The sequence below is a fragment of the Centruroides sculpturatus genome, unplaced genomic scaffold, assembly GCF_000671375.1.
Source record: "Centruroides sculpturatus isolate CEXI.00-Female unplaced genomic scaffold, Cexi_2.0 scaffold14, whole genome shotgun sequence".
Taxonomy (NCBI): domain Eukaryota; kingdom Metazoa; phylum Arthropoda; class Arachnida; order Scorpiones; family Buthidae; genus Centruroides; species Centruroides sculpturatus.
This window is the reverse complement of record NW_019384312.1, coordinates 1,407,063-1,432,469: the sequence shown is the minus strand read 5'-3', so window position 1 is coordinate 1,432,469 and position 25,407 is coordinate 1,407,063. Positions and strand designations below refer to the sequence as shown.

The window sequence follows — 25,407 nt, the reverse complement described above, 5'->3', positions numbered from 1 at the left end:
AATTTCAAAGCCAAATGATATTATATATATATTATTACTTAAATTCTAAATTCAATTAATTATAAAATTTATAATATCATTAATATTAACTTATATCTTATTGTAAATAATTAAAATTAAATAATGAATATTAAATATTACATTAATAATTTTTAAAGTTTCATATGTACATACTTTCATCTCCATCAGCTTCCATTAGACGAGCAATCAATTGTTCATATTGTGTACCCGCTAAGTTTTCACCAGATGAGACTACAGTCAAATGATATAACCAGACATCCTAGAAAATATTAAAATATAAAAAAAATCTATTATAATTATTGAAAAGAAAGATCAATAAAACTGTTAATTTATCAAATAACATTTAGGAATAAATGACTTAATGATTTTTAAATTTGACATTAGATAATGATTTAAATATTGATTAACCAATCAATATTTAAATCATTATTGCACATCAAATTATTTTTTAAAATATGTTATAAACAATTTTTTATACTAATGGAAAAATATTGATAAAGTAAACACATCAACATAATCTTTTTTACTTTAGATGACATTGTAAAATGATTAATAATATGAAGAAAATAATTTATGAATTATAAGATCAATACGATCATGGTAATTTAATGACTTATTTCAGACACTATCTGATTTTAAAATTTTGGATTATAAAATGAAATACATCATTTTTAAATTACAACTATGATACATCAAATTGATATTAAAACTTTTATAATAGTTTTAATATCAATTTGATGTATCATAGTTGTAATTTAAAAATGATGTATTTCATTTTATAATCCAAAATTTTAAAATCAGATAGTGTCTGAAATAAGTCATTAAATTACCATGATCGTATTGATCTTATAATTCATAAATTATTTTCTTCATATTATTAATCATTTTACAATGTCATCTAAAGTAAAAAAGATTATGTTGATGTGTTTACTTTATCAATATTTTTCCATTAGTATAAAAAATTGTTTATAACATATTTTAAAAAATAATTTGATGTGCAATAATGATTTAAATATTGATTGGTTAATCAATATTTAAATCATTATCTAATGTCAAATTTAAAAATCATTAAGTCATTTATTCCTAAATGTTATTTGATAAATTAACAGTTTTATTGATCTTTCTTTTCAATAATTATAATAGATTTTTTTTATATTTTAATATTTTCTAGGATGTCTGGTTATATCATTTGACTGTAGTCTCATCTGGTGAAAACTTAGCAGGTACACAATATGAACAATTGATTGCTCGTCTAATGGAAGCTGATGGAGATGAAAGTATGTACATATGAAACTTTAAAAATTATTAATGTAATATTTAATATTCATTATTTAATTTTAATTATTTACAATAAGATATAAGTTAATATTAATGATATTATAAATTTTATAATTAATTGAATTTAGAATTTAAGTAATAATATATATATAATATCATTTGGCTTTGAAATTATAAATAATATCAACTTTTATGTTTTAGATAGTGTAATATGGAGACATCCATTATTATTGTATTCCAAAGACAGTATATCGCAACCTCTGACCACTTTACCGTCCGAACAACTACAAACAGAGGCAGTAAAACTTTTTAAGGTTAGTATACATATTTAATGTATTTATATTAATTGCTAAAAATACTTAAAAATGTATAGTTTATAAACAGTATGTAATCTAAATTGATTCTTAATTTTACTTTTAGTCCATCCAGTTGTTTATATCAGTGCCATTGGATACTTCGGGAATAGATTATCATGTGGCTCTGGCTCAAAATGCCTTGCAGCAGTGCCTCACATTTCCAGAGCTCCAGAATGAATTTTTCTGTCAATTAATTAAACAAACTTCTAGACATTGTTATCAGAGACTAGGTGTACAGGTAAGTGTAAATAAATTAACTGTATATAGTGCATTACTAAAACCAAAATAAAATATTTAAAAATAAATTAAATGAAACAATACAAAAACACAAAACGACTTCCAACAACTTAACACTTCGTTGAGTATTAATAATCCATGAAAATCTTTCTGTACAAGTGTTATGTTCTTAACTACTCCACAAATGCTTTCGACCTCGGTGGAGGTCAAAAGCGTTTGTGGAGTAGTTAAGAACATAACACTTGTACAGAAAGGTTTTCGTGGATTATTAATACAAAAACTCTTAACATTTAATATGTCTTTATTAATCCATACATATAATTACTTTAAATAATGATGTTATAATTTAAAATTATTGTGCTTTTGTATTTACACTCTCATTGTTTATGTAAATAAAGACATTGATTTAATGTATTTGCTGAATCATATTGGTTGATCACCTAATACATTTAAATGTAAGTGTGTTATAATCATTCACTAGACATAAACATCAATGTAGAGACAAACAAGATTATATTATTTAAATTTATTGTGGACACACACCAACATGTAATAATAACATAACATCTCAGTTTAACTTTCATTTTATAAAATTATATTTTTAAACTTTAATATTAATTTTTATAAGAAAATGAGTAAGAAGGTAAATTAATTCCATGAAATTAATTTTGGAACATTTTGCTTCTATGCAAAATATAGTTTGGTCTATGAAATTAATTTTTATTATCTGATTTTATAGGTTTAAATTATTTCTCATTTAATTACAAAAACAATAAAATACAGTAAACTGTTTTGCATTGTGTGTATGATACATACCATCACATACACTAAATTTTCTTATCTATTTGTTATTTATTAACACTTTTAATCTTCAAATCTTTTTATATATAAGCTGATTATCCTTTAATTGAGAAACTTTATTTTTTCCATCCTTAGAAAGTAGATAGTAGTATAAGATAAGCCAAAACTTGTTATTTGTTCATATAATTGGACTTGCTAACTGATTGACTCAAATACATGATTAGTAACATTTTTTAAAAACTAAACCAAAAGCAGAACGCTTTCTTGTTGATGAAAAATTTTAAAAACTTTTCATATAATCCATGGGCAGACAGCTAGAACAATTACACTTGCATATTAGTGAAAATGTTGCTTTTATTACATGAAATGTTTGAGTAAAAACAGATTTCTTACAGAAAAATGAATTAATGTATTTGAAAGTGAATGTCAAATATATTACCAGAAAAAATCTGAAATCTCAAGAATGTCAAATATTTTAGTTTATATGAAATATCAAAGTTTGATTCTTGATATCTCATACACTCCAAGACATCTGTTGGATGATTAACTTAAGCACCACCTGTCTATATTTTAATTTTTTTTATATTTTTGCCACATTATTTTAAATATAGCAGAATTTTGTTAATCCAGAATATCTACCTCATAGTAATCACCCTCTGAAAAGTAACCAATAATTTGAAATTGTCCTATAATTCATGTTTTAATAAATATTATTTAAATGATTTTCCATTTACAATCATTAAGAAATATACGAAATTATATTAAAATCAGTAATTAACATTTAAATAATTATTTTTAATATATATAATCATATACTGTAAATAATGTAGTATGTAGTATAGTAAATAATGTAGTATGTAGTATATAATATGGATGTTTATTGTTATTGTTAGGGTAGAGCATACTGTAAGGTCTAGACTGAAGGAAGGAAAAAAGAAGGGATGAGAAAGATGAGAAAAGATCTCAGTAGGGTACTGGACAGATAGGGTGAATCATAAAAATTAATTGTTTACAAGGGATGATAATATCTTGCATTTACAATGAAATAAGCCTATTTCCTTCATATTTGTGGAAACAGTAACAAATAAATACAGAACTTACAATAATTTAAGTTTAAATCGAAATATAATAAAATAGAAGACAAAACTGTCCAAAAAGGATCACCATTTATTATTTTTTGTGTTCCAAGACTAACGCATTTTCAGCGACTGACCTTTCTTTTTAGGCTGCTTGTCGCAGTTGTCTTGCTTACTTCCATCTATATCATTTTATTAGAAATAATTCTCCATCAGACAAACTTTTACAGATGAAATACAATAATTGAATAAAAATTAACTAAGAAACTTGTTGAAAATATAAGAAGAAACATGAAATGTGATACAATTCTTTGATAGTATTTACAGACATATGGAGGATAGAAAACAAAGCCATTTGTTTTCTGTAACAAAATAAAAACTTATACACAAGGGATGGTAACATCCACCATTTTGCAAAGAAAACTGAAACAGTATCAAAATATAAAATAAAATACAATATTTGAATTAAAAAAATAAGCTGTTAACTCAAAAACTGAGTAAGGTAACAATACTTCAACCATGATAGTATTGTGATTTTAGGACTTTGTTGGTGTTAATAAATGTTTTTAAAGCATTAAATGTGTTCTTTGTTGAAATTAGATCTTTAGTAACAACGAGAAGCTAATTAAAACCTTTTGTGGTGTTATTTATGAGAGTATTCCTTTGGTTATTGAATAAAGTACATTCAAAAATAAAGTGGTCAGTAGACTGATGTCTACATTATTACAGTAGTAGATGTTATTGTCTGTCAGTCTGAATCTATGTAGATATTCCTTAAAATTACTGTTGCTGATGAGAATTTTGCTAATGAAAAAGTTTAAAATAAAATACTTTATTTTAGGTCATTGTAAGACATTAGGTGTTGATTTATATGTAAGGTGCCCAATATTTTTCTGTTTCCAATAAACAACATATATTATAATACTTTAATATACTTATTTCTGTACATTTTTTAGATTAATGTGTCAACTTTTAATACATATGTTGTTGATAAATAAAAGTTAATATTGATTTATATTATTATGATTATTCTATTAGAAATCAAGAATACAGAAAGAGATTGCCATTACTTTCTATTAGAATTATCATATTAATAAAAATCACTGTAAATCCTTACAGCTCTGTATTGGTACAGTACATATTAAGGTGATGAAAGAGTATGAAATAAAATTACTGTAATTTCAATTTTTAATCATAGTGACAGTGCATTTGAAGGAAGTTTCAATTTTCTATATGCAGTTTATGAAAGTTTACTTAAATTTAAATTAATAATGATGATAAAATTTATTTGACCAACCTATTAGAAAAAAATTTATTGAATATAAATTTTTATATTGCTTTTTATTGGATCCATATAAAATTTTATTTTATAAAAAAAATTCAGAGAGATTAAACTTGAGATCAGTATCTTATCTACAGAAATGTTTTTGTATTGTAAATATTGTCCATTTGTCAGCTATAGACAGTTATACAAATTTAATTTTAAAATGTTTTTAGTGGCAAAAATTTATGAACATTAATTTCTAAATTTTATTCTATTATGAAATGTCTTAGGCTTAATATGCTCTTGTTTACAATCTCTTTAATGACTTTTAGATTCTTTAAGTTATTTTTAACCTATAATATAATCTGATAAATAGTATTTTACATCTTGTATTTTTAAAATTTTAATATTTTAGAAATTAGAATTAATTCAATTAATCTAGAATAAAAGATTAATTTAGAATGAGATTGAACCTATAACTTCTGACTAGTTGAAGGAATCATACTACATTTACAATATTAATTATGGCAAAATGTATTTGACTTTTAAGTCAGTCTGGCAGAATTCGATTCATATTCTTTGAAATTATAACCAAATTAATTTGATTTTTTGCCTATATGATATATGAAAATAAAAATTTATTTATATTCATGTGCTGAAAATAAGTCTTTGTCATCAAATATGACTTTCATACTCTAAACATTTTTTGATTCAAAGAAGTTAATTTTTTTCAATTAGGAAATGTCTTTCTTTATTATGGAAACTCTCCAATTGTAAAAGTTACCTTCTTTAGATCAAAAAATGCTTTGGGGTTTGGAAGATTTTCTGCTGATACTTTGGAATTTATTTTTCAAACTCCAAACCATCAGCAGAAAAAGCATCAGAAAATTTAAAAAGATATTCAAATAATTTTTTTTTTGCAAATTTTTCAATTCTTAAATAGTAAACATTATATAAATTTTAATTATTATTATTTATTTTGTCATTTTAGCAATTACTACTTTGTGCAACACAATCACTCTTTCTCTGTGACACATCAGCTGCAGAGAAAACTTCTCCTACCTCTACTGTTCCATCTGATAGGCCGTCCTTGACAGAAAATAAGTTAAATCCTCCAACTTTTATGTTTGTACAGGCATGGCAATTACTAGCCTTAGCAATTTCACTTTTTATTCCAAAAAATCGTACTTTATGGTATCTGCGCACACATCTGCAAAGGAATGTTGATTCCAAGTAAGAAATTATATTTTTAAACATGATTTTATAAATAAATACATATTGCTTTTTAATGTAGTTTTTATATTTTATTATTAAGCTAATACATTGTTATAAAGTTTAATTATCACATTTAAATCTCATTAAAAATTTTATATTGATAATTACTATTAAATTGTTTTCTTAAGATGAATTAATTAAATGTATGTAATATATTTAAATCTGAAAAATGTTGATAAACAGATTCTTTTGTTTATAAGAAAAAATTTTTCTTTGAATTATAAAATATTTTATCATAGTGCACATATGTATTTTTAAAATGAATAGTTTTTAATTCATGTTGATTTAATTTAATTATGTATTTTAAATTTTGATTATATAATTAAATTTTATTTTAATGATATAATTTCATTATTTTATTAAAAATAATACAAACATATTTAAAATTTATCAGAACAGAACCTGGAAAATATGCAATATTTTGTCAGAGAGCTCTTGAAAGGGCACTTACAAATAGTAGCAGGGAATGTAAGCCATCAAGAATGGAAGTCCTTAGTATACTGCTCAAAAATCCTTATCATCATTCACTTCCTCATAGTATACCAGTTCATTTTTTAAATGGAACATATCAGGTAAGTATTTTATATTAAAATCAATATATTTTTAGCAATATTTTTATTTATAATAGAATTTTTATCAGAATATTCTATATAAAAAATATACAATATTATTTACAATAAATTAATTTTTGATAAAATTAAAAAATAATATAATTTTTAATTTAAATTACATGACTGAGTAAAAAGTGCTAGGCACATGAAAAATATTTTTAAAAAATACTAAATGCATACCAATGAACTATGCATTATATTAAACAACACTATGAAAAAATTTAAAGTTGCAATCTAAGGCATGGAAAATGTGATATTTATTTTGTATTAATTTTATTTTATTTACATTGTACTATGCATGAACACAGAAACTATTATGTAATTTTTATCATTTTAAAAATGTTAGAATGAATTTAAATGGCTAACCAAATAAAACATTCCAAACTTTTGAATTGAATATAATTTTTTATTCTATTCATTAAAATGTCAACAATGCTGTTTAGCCTGATGGTGACCTGAAAACATTAACAGACTAAAATTGGTTTGCTGGAATACAAGTTATTTGTGCAAATGTTTCAGAAATTAATAATTTTAACTGCTGGATTCTTGGACTATAATTATTACGTAATTTGTCCTAAAGGGAGACAGGTTGCAATCTTATGCTATTATTAATAATTAGAAATTAAGATTATTTAATTTAATGAATTCAGAATGTTCTGGATGAAAAGATCAACCCAGAATAGGATTCAAGCTCACAACTTCTTCTTATAATGCTGATGTGTGATGTGTTGCCAATTAAACTAGCTAGACTTCTGTCTAATCTTTGCTTCTAGATTGACATCAGAGTTAAGATTTGGGTATAAATCAGACTCAGTGTTCATTTATAATTATTTCATCTGTTAAACAGCATAAATATCAATCTTCAAGATATTAATGTTACTTATGATGGATGACTTTATGAATAGCTTTTATTTATTTATTTATTTTTTTATCATGGTATATTTTCACAAATAGTTTATATTTTATAAACCAAATGATTTCTGTATTAAATAAGGCTATTTTACCATTACTATTAATAATTAGATTCTAAGTAATTTGGTAGTGGAGATAGGCATTAGACACTATCTTATATTAAATTTAATAATTAAAATATGAGATGGTGCCTAACATCTTCCTCTAGTACCAAATTACTTAGAATTTGATTATTAATAGTAGTGGCAAAATAGCCTGATTTAATATGGCAATTGTTTGGTTTATGTTTAAACATCAGGCTTCGAGATGTTTATATAAGATTAGAAAAATATTTGTTTCTGTTTAAATATATGTTTGATTTAATTACTAGGCAAGCAAACAAAAGGTTCACTCGTGTGAAATGATAAGTTTGGTAATGCCACAAGTCAGACTTGACAACATCTTGAGCCAGTTTTGTTCAACTAACTCATTATCCATGACCTATACCCAAATGTAGTATTAACTTAGATAATCAATATTATTATTAAAATTATTTGTAGTTATTAAAACACATCTTCCAATACAGAACAGAGAATTTTCAAAGAGAAAAGCTACATAAAAATAAAAGTTATCAAACATTATTAATAGTTTATGTGAAATTATTAAGTTTTAAATAGATCAGTTACTTTTTATTTTTCTTTTATAAGGTTGTAGGATTTGATGGTTCTACCACTGTTGAAGAATTTATTCAAAGTTTGAATGCAGAAGCAGGGATTAGAGATACTAGCCATTCTGGATTCTTTCTTTACAGTGATGATCCCATCGAAAAAGGCATGGAACATTGCCTTCAAAGTTCTTCCAAGGTAATGAATTAATTTGGTTAAAATTAATGTAATTTCCTGCCTATAATTTGCAGAATGTCTTTAAAACAATCTTCTGACTGATAGTCAGATTATAAGATTGCATATAATCTAAGAAAATTTTTCTGCATTGTCAAATGTTTAAAATCATTTTACTATTTTATTATGTTATGAAGTCTTATTGATATGATAAAACGTGTCAGGATGTCTTTTTTACTTGCCAAGCAGATGCAAAAAACAAAGATGCTGATGGACCCATTCATTTCCACTTGTGAATGGAATGTAGAATTATTTACCAGTCTGTCAACCATCTAATAAATATCTCCAAGTCAACCTCTGTTTAAAATAATTTTAATCTTAGCTAAAAATATTTTAGCTTAGTTAATCAATGATGATTAATAACATCTGACCTGACACAGTGCCGGCCTGAGGAAAGTTTTAGGATGGAGCGAGATCCTATTATGGCGCCCCCTTGGTTGCCCTTAATTTATACCCTTTAATTTTCTTTACCACTGAGGCGCCCCCTAGGACTTAGCGCCTGGAGCAGCTGCTCCGTTCGCCCTATAGTAAGGCCAGCTCTGACCTGACACCTCAACCAAGAAGACTTGTCTCCTGTATTGGTGTAGAGGGAGTTTGTTCCAATGAACATATCCAGAAAGTTTTTATACACATATGATTTAATTATATTTTATTAATATAAAGATTCACAAAAGTATAAAAAAAATTAGGAAGAAAATTCAAAGAAATCAACAGTCATATTGAAGTATTATAATCTGTATATGGAATAAATTTAATTTTTATTGTTAACTTTTTTTAATTTAATATATGGACCATTTAGTTTCAAAGAGGTGTAAGACCATTTTTTTTTCTTTGAAGATATTTAAAGGTTTGCATTTTAGTCAATTCAAAAATATAAGTGTATTAACTTTGGCAATGTTTCTATGAATTTAGAAATATGTAAGTTGAGTACCCAAATAACTTCTATTGGAATTTAACTAAACCAATATATTCTTTCTGGGTTGTAAATGAACTTAGACCACTTTCATAATTATTGAACTGTAGAAGTCATTAAATTTCAATTATCTAAAATTTAATTTCACTTGAAGTGCATTGTGTTTTATTCTGATTTTGTTTATAAGTAATAACAAGAAATAAAAGAATGTCGTTTATTCTCAACATTAAAAATATTTACTTATTGTTAAACTATTTTACAAGTTTATCATTATTATGAGCTTATCATTAGACACTGCCTTTTATTTAGGCTCATTATGTGGATTTTTTTCATTTTATCAAATCTTTTGTTGATAAAATTCATAGTTTTACTCTCTTATAAAAGTCTGTTCATAAATGATGTCCACACTGGATGGGAGAGAGAGAGTTACAAGTTGAACAAGGGTGAGGGGAGTTGAGCATCAGTGAACATTCAATTATTTCATTATACAGTTTATGCATTTTATTATATTTATTTCAAAATTTCTTGTATATTTTGTTTCTACTTCTATCATGGTATCTGTCATTTATAAAGTGATAAACATTTTAATGGTGGTCGAGTTTTGTTGGGCATCCAAAGAGGGGAGGGGGTTATGGAAACTTGGGAAAACTGGGACAAAAGGGGGAGGGGGAGTAAAAATTTCAAGATAACTGCAAATATAATTTATGGACAGCCCTTAAGTGCTTAATTATACTGCAGAAAATGGACTTACACTACTTTCATAATCAATGGTTATGCAATGTTATTTATTGATGAATTTTAAATTGATCAAAGTGTATGGTTATTTTAAAATGCTAAGTGTGAATGGTTTATAAATAAAAAGGTCACACTAAATTATATGTAAATTATGTGACTTCTCAATTTTTTCCCAAAAATACACTTACAGCACTTTCAAAATAATCAGTCCATGTTATTAATTCGCTTTAATCTTATAAAATTGGAGGTAGAATGATAGTCCTGTAATGAGTAGCTCTGCAGAAAATTAGTTTCATTTTTGATTTTTAAGTACTAATGATGCAAATCCAAGTTATAGTTATACACAAATAAACTTACAAGTTGTTATTATATAGTGTCTACTTATAAACACTATATAGCAATAATAGTGTATAATTCAATATCAAAGGTAATATTACAATATTACATTTGATATATTTATTAATGGCATAGTAAAACAATTTAATAACAGATTATTTGGGCTCAAAAATATTTTTAATATAACAATTTTCACTGTCATAAGTTGGTTGGTCATAAATCCATAACTGACCATTTTATAATTTTTACTTTTAAACTTTTAATTAAACAATCTATTTTGAAGACATTACACAATAAATTATTTAATTTTTTTTCTAAATTTCAAAATACTTATTTCTACTTATTAAATGTTTTTACAAATTGTATAATTTCTTTGCTGTTATGCAAAGAAAGCAAATAAATGAGGATGTCAACTTATCCAAATAATATGACACTTTCTTTTTGTCAATGAAATTATACTTGATTATAGACTTGAAATTATAGTATTTTTTAAATTATGAATACAGTAATCTCAAATTTATAATGTTCTAGAGCATTGGCTTAATAGTTATCTGTATATTAGGCAACTCTGCTTTTTATAATCTTATATAAAGTACAGATATCCTTGTGTAAAACAATAGTCAGATTTTGAAAAAGTGCCATGTTATGTGAATTCTTGTTATATGAAACAAAGGAGTAGTACAAAACATAGGGTTTGGTTCCAAAAGTTAGAAAAAATATACTATTCTTTTCCATAACTAAGAGAAATATTTATTAAAGTAATCAATAATTAATTAACAATTACAAAAAAAATATTGCATGTTAATATTAAGCTTTCCTTCACTGCTAAACACCATTAAATGAGATTTTTCTTTTTGGCAAAATATTGTTATATTCTGAGCTTTTCTATTGACCTTAATCTGGATTATCAGCAAAATCTTCATTTTTCTCTAATTTTTTTTTTTATAAAGTATATTTTATATTTTCACTTGTTTGCATTTTCCCAAGAGATCTTTAAAAATGTAATCTTTTTATATAGTAACTTAATCTATAAAAACAAAACAGTGACAGTCTTTTGAGTTCATTTAGAGTACTACCATCAACAACAGGAAGCTAGGATAAGGAAGAAAAAAAATTGTACAATCAATTTTCATGAAAGAAAACGGCAAAAGACACAAAACATCGAACATTTCAATATTTTAAAATCAATGGGAAAATATGAGACAACATACATGATTGCTTGAATAAAAAAAATATCAAATGACAGTGTTATAATTAAAAATTTGTGAAATTTTGTATGGGAATTTCTCCATTTATCAAACTGTGTTACAGCAAAACTTATATGGGAGGATTTCCCCAATTCTTAAACTATGTTAGAGCAAAATCATGTTGTAGGAATACTGTGGTGTACAATAGATACATGTATATTATTTGTAGTTAATGTACTGTACATAATGAATAAACTTGGATTTTTATAATGAAATCCAAATTCTGCTAATTTTCTTCAATAAAGAATTCAGNGCATTATTTTTTTTTTATATAAACACCAAATTGTATGACATTAGTCTTATCAAAAGTGGAAATTTTTTTTAAAAATTTGATATAACAATCAATCAATATAACATATTTTTTGACAGGTTTCCTAGATGTACTAGTTTAAAAGCAAGTCTACTGTATAACAATTCTCTTGAAGAGGAATTTATACATAACTTTCACTTTATGAAAAAAATAAAAACAAAATTTCTTCTTTGTCATTAGTCTATTACTTTGCTAAATTTATAATTTTTGTAATGTTTTAAATAACTCTGATTAGCTTATTGTTTACTAATTACAATTTAAAAGAAAATTAATTATGGTATTTTTTAATATTATGTTATCATTATAAATATATAATAATGTATTATATTTTCTAATAATCAATGATAGAGATGATTTAACTATCAGGCTTGAACTTGATTAATTAAATTATTTGATTACTAGTATAATTTGGACTTAGTGTTTGGTGTTCTATTTATTCACATATTATTAAAATTATAATTATATCATTTTTTAAATTCTAGTTATAAATTTTATAATTAAAATACAAATTTTTCATAAAATCATTTCTATTTAAGATAATTTGTTAAATTATTAATATTTTTTAATCTAGATTGTGTTTCCGTCAGTTATTGAAAGCTGAAACTGATAAAGAAAGATTATTAACAGCATATCAAATTAATGATGAAGTGATGCAAGGAAAATTTCCACTTACTAGGGAATTAGCACTTGAATTAGCTGCACTGATGGCACAAGTAATTATTTTGAATTAGAAATATTTAAATTTAGTGTAAATATTTATTAAATATATACATATTTATTAAATATTTGAGAAATATATGATATATGTATAATATAAATATAATAACATGACAATTTATGTCTTTAATCTAAAATACGTTTTATTCCCATATTCATGTGCATAATCTGCAGGTTATGAGGGTTGAAAAGAATTTGAAGTGGGTGTGTATTATATGCAAATATTAAATTGCATTTAAACATGTGTCAAATAGCTTCTTTCTTTCTTGGCTAAAGTCACTAAGAGAATCTTTAGAAACCATGAAGAATCCTTTATTTCTACAGAGATATTCATCTGCCATTATGATTTTTCTGGAAATCATTGAACATACATACATTCATATGTATATCTTGCCTGTGATTCTCTTCTGTTCATTTTCTATATGGTCAATCCATACTTTAGCACAGGGATGTGCAACCTTTTTCTATATAAAGGCCACATTTCAAGACTTTTGAACTGATGGAGGCCACATACAAGAGAAAAGAGAAAAAATGTTGGTAAATCACAATTATTTATTCATATATAATTATAAATTAGCATGGGTGTACTTAATTTAGCTTCTGGAACTGATGTAAATGTAATATATTGGAAATATTTGGTTAAATATTAGTCACTGCTAGTTTTAAATTAGTTTCAATGTGTCTGTTAGCTGGTTTCTTGTTTTAATTTTCACTAAATTCATTGTGGAAAAACTATTCACATACATAAGTTGTAGAAAATTATGTTTGACATTTTGCTGCATACTTCCTTAAGCTGGGAAATATATTTATTCACATTTTATGCGATGCGGGCCTCAAAATATATTAATGCAGGCCGCAGGTTGCCCATCCCTGCTTTAGCATATAGAAAATAAATAGATGTTATTAGACACTCCTATTTGAATTTGTATCTTGAAAGCTGATGACTTTTTGGTAATTATCTCTTTCTATATGTAATGGTGTTATTTTAGAGAAATTTGATGGTTATGACTTGCTTAATAATGTTAGGCAAAGAAAAAGCTATTTGTTAAGTTTGTAATTACAGTTTAAAATTGGCATATAACTTGTCCCATCAAATAATGTGCATAATGTGTACCATCTTTCAAATTTCCTTTTAAACACATATAAGTTATCCATACGAAATTACATTAATATATTTATTTCAAAATATGAAAACTAAATTTTCTATTAGAATCTGTTCCAAAAGAAATACTGTACATTAGTTTTAGCATTGAATGTTTACACTTAATATTAAAACTAACCATAGATAGATTAAAATTTTTTTATTATTGTTTGATTTCTACATTGCTTAACCANGAAATCAATGAAATTTGCTACCACAATTAAATAAAAAGAAAACTTAAAGTGCTTGTTAAAGAACCAAAAATATATATAATTATTTTAATCATCAAAATTCACTAAGTACAATTAACTAAACCTTTAACCTCCAGTAATAAAAATGTTAATGTCAAATTGGTGAACATTTTCAATCTTAACCAAGATCTTCATCAGGTCACCAACAATATTCCTAATTAGAATGTGCAGAATACAACTTTTCAAAAATATTTTTTAAATAATTAGAACAAAACACAACAATGTAAAACAACGACAAGAAAAAAAATTATAAATATAACTAATCTGTTGTAATTTTAAGAAGTATAAAATTGTAACAAATAAAAATAACACACAAAATATTACAAAACAAGTAAAACAGCAAAGCCATTTTTTTGGGACGAGACTATGTCTCAGAGAGTGCAAGCAATGCATGTGCAAATCTTGCACTCGTGCCTGTTTGTAGAAATAGTCTCAGCATTTTGTATTTTCTTTTGATCCGGTTCTCAGTCCTCTGACTATTCTACAAGTCTGGTTTATTTTATGTATGCATGATTTGGGCATCAAATACTCTGTGCCAAATTGCAACTCCTGACAGGTACTCCTTCATACCTCTAAGGTATGAAGGAGTACCTGTCAGGAGTTGCAATTTGGCACAGAGTATTTGTGCAGCTGTTGACAGCAGTGTGATTTTTAGAGACGATACGTAGTCTCATCAATAATAGTAATTAATTTATGTCTGTAATTCCCTGTTTTTCATAAAAAAGAAGAATCTCATATGCATGGCAATGCTTTTATCTTTAAAATTAATACAATTGCCAGTCAGGTCGGCCCTGTATATTTCCAAGGCTTCTTGAGCCCTGATGTGGTTGGTTTAAAATGATTGTTTAATTAACATGGCATTCTGGAAATCAGCTTGCACATCTGTCTCAGTGGCAAAAATGGACAGAGCAGTGGTATGTATACCTTTTATTCAAAATATCATAATTTTGAATAAAAGTGTGGTATTTTTGTGTATGGTGTGCTTAGTAGACCCAATGTATACCATATCTCTTTGGAATCTGTTGTCCCTCACAGGAACACTATACACCCTTGGGACCATATGTTTATCGGCCTTGTCCTTTCCATTGCCTAGTAATTTGTACACCACCAGAACTTGCTTGTATGCCAACCTAGTACCTGTATTGTCAGCAATTTCTTTGTATAAGGTATGTAAATACTGGTCATATTCTATCACTGTGTGCCTGGGGATAGGGTTACAGATTTGACTGCTGTTGGAATCTCCTTGGTATTTAGAGTTTTGTGTAAGGCATGTCAGTTGGAGTAGGTGCAAGCTAAAATACATATCTGGTTCCTTCTATATCCATGCCTTATAGCTATGTCCTCCAGATGTTTTAGCTCTTTTAAAGTGTCTACCCAATTTGTACGATGTGTAAAGACCTGTCTTGTAAGTGCAAGGAAGTTATCAACTTTATATGAAAAAAGGGTTGGCAGAGTTTGCCAGAATACAGTTGACCCCCCCCTATAATACTGTTGATAATTCCATTTTATATGAATTCCATGTTGTATGAGTCACTTAGATTTAACAAATACGTGAGCCGTTCACAGCCTGGCACACATATTTGTAAAATCTAAGTGACTCGTACAACATGGAATTCATATAAAACGGAATTATCAACAGTATTATAGGGGGGGTCAACTGTAAATAATGGAAATAGCTGGGTTTAGAGTAGACACAAGTTTCTATGCAGTCCTTGCTGAAGTGAATGTTAATATCTAAGAAGTATGTGCTGGTATTACTTATCTGATCTAATTTAAGGGTTAGTCCAAATCAGTTATCATTCAGCAGCTACATCTGATTCAGTTTTTCCAAAGAACAAACAGGTTGTCAACATATCTCTTGTATACAACAATGTTTTGTATGAATTCAGGTATGACTTTTTTCCAACAGATATGCAACTAACTCACATAGGTCTCCTGAAAGGGGACTACAAATGAGCACCCCCCATTTTTATGCACTGTTATTAAATTAGAATACAGAAGTATAACACACCAGGTGTGCAGGTTCTAAGACCTGTTTTTGGTGAACAGATACATCAACTTTCCATAGTAATAGATCCCTAAGAGTGCAGAAGCATGGTTGCAGCTTTACCAAAGGGTATAAGGTAACAAAATCAAACATCGTAATATGTGCTCTATCTGTTAATTCTACTTGCTCTTAGATATCTGTCAGATTGGTGGAATTTTTGATAGTTAATGTATAATCTTTCAGATGCTCCAATGCCAGGTTGTGAACCACATTTTCTAATAGTTGTGTAGGTGATATTGACAATGGGCCTAACGGAAGGTGTTGGTTTATGCATTTTAGTGAACAAACAACTTAGGGGTGTCTGGTGAGGCAACAACTGCCCTATTCAATTTCAATTTCTTGGCTAGGGATTGTGTATGTAAAATGTGTTACCCAAGCTTGTAACTTGTCTAAATAATCATCATTAACAGGTTCACAGTCTGTATTCCTGAAGTGTTGATGCATGAGAGATCTGTATCTTTTTTTAATAGAACAAGAGCTCTGCTTTTATCTGCTTTCAATATGATGATGAGTCATTTTTGTCATCAAAACATACTATCTTGGGTCTTGTTATTCATGAAACAAATTTTGAAAGTGGCTTTCCATCTATAGAATTCTGTATGAGAATCTTTCATACCAACAAAATTTTCATTAAGTCTGACCTTACTCCATACATGATATATGATCCCTTCTATCTCCCCACAGCTTTGACCTTCAATTACCAAAATTTAATACCAGTAGCATCAATACTCCATATATAGAAATAACCTAGTGGGCTGTGGAGTTGGAGTTGGAGTTGGGAGGAATTCTGGCCAGAGGAGTCAGCAAAAATGTGTCGACTTCGGCTCTGGCATTTTAAATTTACTTTAGTTTTTTTTATTTAAATGAAAGAAAATTTATTTTATATTTAATAACTTTTTAAAATGTTTTTGTATTTTGTTATAATTCATTTATTTTAAATACAAAATGCAACAATTTAATTTATTAAATATGCAGTTTTCTTTTTAATATTTGTGTTTAGTAGTTAAATTATTTTGACCCAATTGAATTTGAATATTTTTGATTCATTCCTTTATTATCCCCACTCTAAGTAAGTACTCTATTTTTTGAATGAGCCAGACTAATTGATCAAAGTATATATTTTTCTTTTCTGAACAAGGGGCTAAAGTATCTAGATTACACATTTTTTTAGTTGGACTAACTTGAAAGTGAAAAAGTGAAAGTGGAGTGCTAAAGCTGTAGAATAAAGATATGTAGATATAGAATTTTATTGCTCCCCTTTTTCCTCTTATTAAATATTTGTTAAAAATTAATTTTTGTATACAAATAAATATTAATGTAAGTTAGATATTAAAAATACTAACTATTAAAGTATTTGGTTAAATGCCCAGGCCTCCTTTCAGAGTTCAGAGTATGGTAACCCCCTATGAGTGCCTCTGCCCCCCATAAAGTGGGTATTTAATTTTGCTGGAGTCAGAGTCGAGTGCTTTTTTACCAACTCTGCAGCCCTGTTGAAAGTTTTAAAATTTTTGCTTCATCCAGTCCTGATATATAATGTAAAATAGACACCTACACACCATGCACATATAGAATTTTGTAGAGATGTTTTTATGTTTTTGTGCTCTTGGTGTATCAAAACATCAAGAAATGCAAAAAAGAGAAAAAATTTGACCAAAAATCATACAAATCATACATGTTATATTCCTTAATGGCTGGGAAAGTAAAAACAATAAGTTAACATATAATAAATTTAACTCATAGTTCTTTGAAATAATGAAATTATACACGTATACAGAGGGGAATTAACCAGAAATATATCTGCTTTCAAATAGGAGTGTTTAATAATAATAATAATAATTAAAATGTGGATGGATGTTCAAAAAATTAACAGGAAGTGTCTACAAGTGAGGAATCTGGAAACTCAGGCAGAAAAATCATGATTGCAGATGAATATATCTACTGTACACAAAGGCAAAGGATTTTCATATTTTCTAAAGATGCTCTTAATAATGTTAGGCAAAGAAAAAGCTATTTGTTAAGTTTGTAATTACAGTTTAAAATTGGCATATAACTTGTCCCATCAAATAATGTGCATAATGTGTACCATCTTTCAAATTTCCTTTTAAACACATATAAGTTATCCATACGAAATTACATTAATATATTTATTTCAAAATATGAAAACTAAATTTTCTATTAGAATCTGTTCCAAAAGAAATACTGTACATTAGTTTTAGCATTGAATGTTTACACTTAATATTAAAACTAACCATAGATAGATTAAAATTTTTTTATTATTGTTTGATTTCTACATTGCTTAACCATTATATATTATATTTACTTATAATATACAATATAATGTACGTATATATCAGACGAACCTGTATACATAAAGTTTTTTCTGATATTTATCCAAATTTTTTCTTTTGCCAATCACTTTTATAAAATTAATTGAAATGCATTGTATTATATATCAGTTAGATTCTGTATTTAGTTACCATGTAGTATAATTTACAGTTTTATATTTATAAATTTAAAATAATTAAGAAAACAGATAAACTTTCTGTAATTATTAAAATAACATAAAAATTACCTTATTACAGTAAAATTTTGAATAAAAAGTTTTATTATTCATTTGTGTAAAATAGAATTGAAGGAAAATAATTTCAAATAAGTTTAAACTATTTTCATTCAATTATATTTTACATTATATGATTTTAAATTAATTGAATAAAATATTACTTTTTACATTACAATTAGTTCTTAAATATTTATGGTATTTAATTAACATTTCTTTATAGCTCTGTGATGTTATATCAAAATGGGAACAAGCATTAAGAGAAAAGCACTTAGGAAAATTTGAAAACACAAGAATTATTAAACTTATGTATAAAAACAGGTAAATCAATTTAAAGTTTTACTGAATTATTATATATTTCATATTTATTGTAAATTGTACTATAAACTTATTATTTAGTGTTGATATTCTTTTTCATCTCATATTTATTGTATTTAGAATATTCATCATAATTAATTTTAATGTTCATGTATGCTTTAATATTAAATATAAATTCAAAAACAGTAAAAATGTCCTATTTATGATTTGTATTCAATGATAGGCTTTTAGATTGATTCTATAACATATGATATATAAACAGAGCAGTTCATTCAATTTCAAATATTCAGTGTCAACAAATGTAAACATTATGATTGTGTTTACATTTTATTTCAAATAAGTTTTCAAGTAGAGTAAATACATCAGTGAAAACAGTTCTCAATATTAACATTTTGATTGAACAACAGGTAAAATCATGTATATAGTCATATTTTCCTTTAGTTCTTTAACTACTTTTTTAAATGATTTAAAAAACTATCATTTAAAATTTCAGCATATTTTTTTTTTATATAAACACCAAATTGTATGACATTAGTCTTATCAAAAGTGGAAATTTTTTTTAAAAATTTGATATAACAATCAATCAATATAACATATTTTTTGACAGGTTTCCTAGATGTACTAGTTTAAAAGCAAGTCTACTGTATAACAATTCTCTTGAAGAGGAATTTATACATAACTTTCACTTTATGAAAAAAATAAAAACAAAATTTCTTCTTTGTCATTAGTCTATTACTTTGCTAAATTTATAATTTTTGTAATGTTTTAAATAACTCTGATTAGCTTATTGTTTACTAATTACAATTTAAAAGAAAATTAATTATGGTATTTTTTAATATTATGTTATCATTATAAATATATAATAATGTATTATATTTTCTAATAATCAATGATAGAGATGATTTAACTATCAGGCTTGAACTTGATTAATTAAATTATTTGATTACTAGTATAATTTGGACTTAGTGTTTGGTGTTCTATTTATTCACATATTATTAAAATTATAATTATATCATTTTTTAAATTCTAGTTATAAATTTTATAATTAAAATACAAATTTTTCATAAAATCATTTCTATTTAAGATAATTTGTTAAATTATTAATATTTTTTAATCTAGATTGTGTTTCCGTCAGTTATTGAAAGCTGAAACTGATAAAGAAAGATTATTAACAGCATATCAAATTAATGATGAAGTGATGCAAGGAAAATTTCCACTTACTAGGGAATTAGCACTTGAATTAGCTGCACTGATGGCACAAGTAATTATTTTGAATTAGAAATATTTAAATTTAGTGTAAATATTTATTAAATATATACATATTTATTAAATATTTGAGAAATATATGATATATGTATAATATAAATATAATAACATGACAATTTATGTCTTTAATCTAAAATACGTTTTATTCCCATATTCATGTGCATAATCTGCAGGTTATGAGGGTTGAAAAGAATTTGAAGTGGGTGTGTATTATATGCAAATATTAAATTGCATTTAAACATGTGTCAAATAGCTTCTTTCTTTCTTGGCTAAAGTCACTAAGAGAATCTTTAGAAACCATGAAGAATCCTTTATTTCTACAGAGATATTCATCTGCCATTATGATTTTTCTGGAAATCATTGAACATACATACATTCATATGTATATCTTGCCTGTGATTCTCTTCTGTTCATTTTCTATATGGTCAATCCATACTTTAGCACAGGGATGTGCAACCTTTTTCTATATAAAGGCCACATTTCAAGACTTTTGAACTGATGGAGGCCACATACAAGAGAAAAGAGAAAAAATGTTGGTAAATCACAATTATTTATTCATATATAATTATAAATTAGCATGGGTGTACTTAATTTAGCTTCTGGAACTGATGTAAATGTAATATATTGGAAATATTTGGTTAAATATTAGTCACTGCTAGTTTTAAATTAGTTTCAATGTGTCTGTTAGCTGGTTTCTTGTTTTAATTTTCACTAAATTCATTGTGGAAAAACTATTCACATACATAAGTTGTAGAAAATTATGTTTGACATTTTGCTGCATACTTCCTTAAGCTGGGAAATATATTTATTCACATTTTATGCGATGCGGGCCTCAAAATATATTAATGCAGGCCGCAGGTTGCCCATCCCTGCTTTAGCATATAGAAAATAAATAGATGTTATTAGACACTCCTATTTGAATTTGTATCTTGAAAGCTGATGACTTTTTGGTAATTATCTCTTTCTATATGTAATGGTGTTATTTTAGAGAAATTTGATGGTTATGACTTGATAATTGTCATCATAATAAATTATAAACACATGACATTTTTCATTGCTATAAAAATAATTATATATACATTTAAATTATAAGCCTGGCTTGACTGCAATGTTTTTTGTTTTGTTTTGTTTACATACAACAGCATTACTTTCAACAATTTTTCTAATAGAATCAAAACTAAGAAAATGTCAAATAAAATCAAAACTACAAATGTATAAATATATGTGTATATGCATTCAGAATGAATAAGAGAAAACAAGACATATACAGTGGAACCCCGGCTAACGAACGTCCTGGTTAATGACCAAATCGGTTAACGAACTTTTATTTTGCAAAAATTTTGTCTTGGATAACGAACGTAATGGTATTTTGTGTCAAATTTTAGTTGGTGTTCGGCATGCGCGAGTTAAGCATTGCTTTTCCGAGTGTTTGTGCTATACTTCTTTATTTCAGTTTTGTGATTTATATATTTAATCAATATGGCATCAAAGAAAGAAAAAAGTCATAGTGGCATTAGAAAACGACAACGCAATATAAACGACAATGCGCTATCGCATTTGAGAAAAATTTTGATTAAAAGAGTAAGACAATCAACTTTAGATCAATTTCTTGTTCCTTACACAAAGAGTTCGTTTCTTTGTTAAATTATGACAACGCAACACTTGGGCGATCTGACTAGGGGGAATGCCTTCTGGGAGGTGTTTTTAAGGGAAACTGGCCCCTATTTAGAAGTTACAGACGTGGAGAAATCCCGGAAAACTTCACGTGGCCAGCCCGTCTGAGCAACGTGCGAGCTCACGAACAAACTCCCCGTGTTCAAGGTACGAAGACCACTTAGCCACTGGTGGGGTTTTTACCGAAAGAGACTTCAACTCGAAGAATCTTCCGATGAAGTGCTACCCATTATTTTTTTTTTTTTTTTGGAGGGATTCCCTTTGTAAACATTAAGGTTTGTATATCTCGACTTTTCTGCCAGCAACTACAACAAACGGAGGTATGTACAGTGCTATTTTATTAAACAAAGTTTACATGTTTGTTGCTGTAATGATAGATACTACATTTTCCTACATTTTCATCAAAGAAAATTATTGTATATTACAAATAAAATGATAAAAATTTCGGAGACTAGAACGGATTAATTGCATTTGCATTAATTTCTATGGAAAAGATTGCTTCGGTTAACGAACAATTCAGTTAACGAATGGAGTCGCGGAACGGATTAAGTTCGTTAACCGGGGTTCCACTGTATATTACCAGTATAAATGTTGCCATGAAAGCCTTTATTTCATACAACATAATGTACAACAATTAGCACCTGTAGATGTTTTATACAAAGATAATGAACTACTCTTAAGCTGTTTTTTGAAAGTAATTAAGGATATTTGTTTGTTTCCTGTTGAGAACTTGGTATGTTTTCATCTTTATTTGAACACAGAATCTATGGCAAACTTTGAAAATGGCAGTGATATCATGTTACTCTGCTTGCTATACCAATTTATGAGTCTAGCAAGTTTCCAATGCTAAAAAACTATAAAATATGGTGTCCTTTCACTATCACAAGATGATAAATGATCTTGATAATTTATTGAATATTTGTAATTCTACCATCCTAAGTGAATAATAAATTTAATATTCCCTTTTTATAAAGCCACACCAACTTCTGTATAGTACATTATCAGGTTACATTACATATCACAAACCAAAGCAAGGAGAACAAACCATACAATTCCATAAAGTACAACCAACATCTCAAATGAATTTACATGGAAATAGCAAGGGCCAATAACATATTTTGTGGCTTTTAAATGCAGCCTCACAATGTACTCATTATTGAGGAACTCCAAGGACTGGTACAAATACATCATCCCAGTCACAGATAACACATCTAACTGACAATTGGAATACATTTGCACCACTACTAGCCCTGTAGGCCAACAATTGAAAGAACACCTCACGTCTATAAATAAAGGCATAATACTACCACCTTAGTCCTCCTAGCTATGGAACACCAGATTCAAATGCACTTACACATGGTCCAGCCAGAGGGCTTTCATTCATTAAACACTTCAAAGTATTAAAAATATATAAAGCTTATAAGAAAAATGTTGCAATTAATTTTAAAGATGTCCTACATCAGACCTGGAGATCTTTATTTGAGGTCTTGTTTTAATTTTCTACATCATTACAACAACAACCAATCAGATGGCACTTCACCATCACTTAAAGATTGATGTTTGATGTTCTATTTTTAACATTGATACTTAACATGATGAGATAGCTGAAAGCTGTTGAGAATTTTTATTAATGAATCTTACATGTTTCTTACTGGAATTTGGTTTATGTCTTTGTTATAATTATTCAGATTTTTTGTTGTGGTTGTGTTGTATTAAGATTGTGATTTATGAAAATTTGAACAGCCCAATGAAAAAATATGTTAAATTGAGTTTCTACTGTATATATATTAACCCAATAATTTCAATATTATCATATTTGAATTTTACATTAAATTTTTTTCAAAATTATCAACTAAAATAGTATATTTATTTTATTTTAAAGTTATTATAAAATATACATATATATTCAAAATAAATTATCATCTTTGGTTATATTTAATTAAAAGATTTAAAAATTAATTTTGATAATAAAATTTTTTAATATTTAATTTATAAAATAATATCATATGTTGCAATTTTATGATTATTATTATTATTATTTAGATTGAATTTGGAGACTATAATGGTGATAAAATCAGAGGAAGTGGTGGTCCTCCAACTAATCCTCAACATCAGTTACAGCAAGTGATTGAGAAATTTTATCCTCAGAGGTATCGAGAAATCCAAGGGGAAAAGTGAGTAAATTAGATAATATTTTAATTTTTATATTAGTACTTATAAAAATCATAAAATTCAGAAATTTTGCTTTTTGTTCAAAATTTTCCTTTGTGTTCACCTATATTGAACATAAAGAAAGAATAATGCAAAATTTCTGAATTTTACAAAAAGGAATACAGTAATTTTACATAAATGTCTAATTTATGTAAAATTTTGAAATATACAATAAAGCAAAATGCTAAAATAGAAAAGGTTTACTTCTTTTATCAGCACATATGACAAAAGTATCTATAATTCTATTTTAACAAAAGAATTCAATATTCCAATAGAATACACTATTAATTTTTGTTGTTCAATTTTGTTAGTCTTCAAGATGAAATTTAAAATCTATACGTAAATTTTATCTTTAAACAAATTTTCCTCTTCTTTAGAAGTATAAAAAAAATGTCCTTTACTGAAGGAAAATAGCCAACAGTCATGGAAATAAGAGTCGGCAATGTAGTATGTATATTCAGAGAAGATATCTTGAATTATTTTAACTTATACTTGTGTATCTTGTGTTAACTGGGAAACCAATACATAAAAATAGATGGAATAAGAGAATTATAGCCTATATATATATATAAACAAGTTGGTGACATGGAGCTGGTAATGCTGATCCCAATACTGTCTATTGTTCACTTTTTTAACTAATTTTAAAGATTAACTTCACCGCAGGTTGCCCATCCCTGCTTTAGCATATAGAAAATAAATAGATGTTATTAGACACTCCTATTTGAATTTGTATCTTGAAAGCTGATGACTTTTTGGTAATTATCTCTTTCTATATGTAATGGTGTTATTTTAGAGAAATTTGATGGTTATGACTTGATAATTGTCATCATAATAAATTATAAACACATGACATTTTTCATTGCTATAAAAATAATTATATATACATTTAAATTATAAGCCTGGCTTGACTGCAATGTTTTTTGTTTTGTTTTGTTTACATACAACAGCATTACTTTCAACAATTTTTCTAATAGA

At 26.5% G+C, this 25,407-nt stretch overlaps 1 protein-coding gene across 1 annotated transcript in view; it reads left to right on the top strand.

Annotated features, from left to right (window-relative positions):
* LOC111621887 (uncharacterized protein CG43867-like) overlaps positions 1-25,407 on the top strand; it is a 243,537-nt gene that overhangs the window by 144,491 nt on the left and 73,639 nt on the right. Inside the window, exons 20-28 of the mRNA XM_023364145.1 lie at positions 1,193-1,298; positions 1,501-1,613; positions 1,720-1,893; positions 6,025-6,266; positions 6,703-6,880; positions 8,518-8,673; positions 19,187-19,284; positions 20,401-20,542; positions 24,265-24,395. Of these exons, the coding sequence (XP_023219913.1) occupies positions 1,193-1,298; positions 1,501-1,613; positions 1,720-1,893; positions 6,025-6,266; positions 6,703-6,880; positions 8,518-8,673; positions 19,187-19,284; positions 20,401-20,542; positions 24,265-24,395 (1,340 nt within the window). The remainder of the gene's footprint in view (positions 1-1,192; positions 1,299-1,500; positions 1,614-1,719; positions 1,894-6,024; positions 6,267-6,702; positions 6,881-8,517; positions 8,674-19,186; positions 19,285-20,400; positions 20,543-24,264; positions 24,396-25,407) is intronic.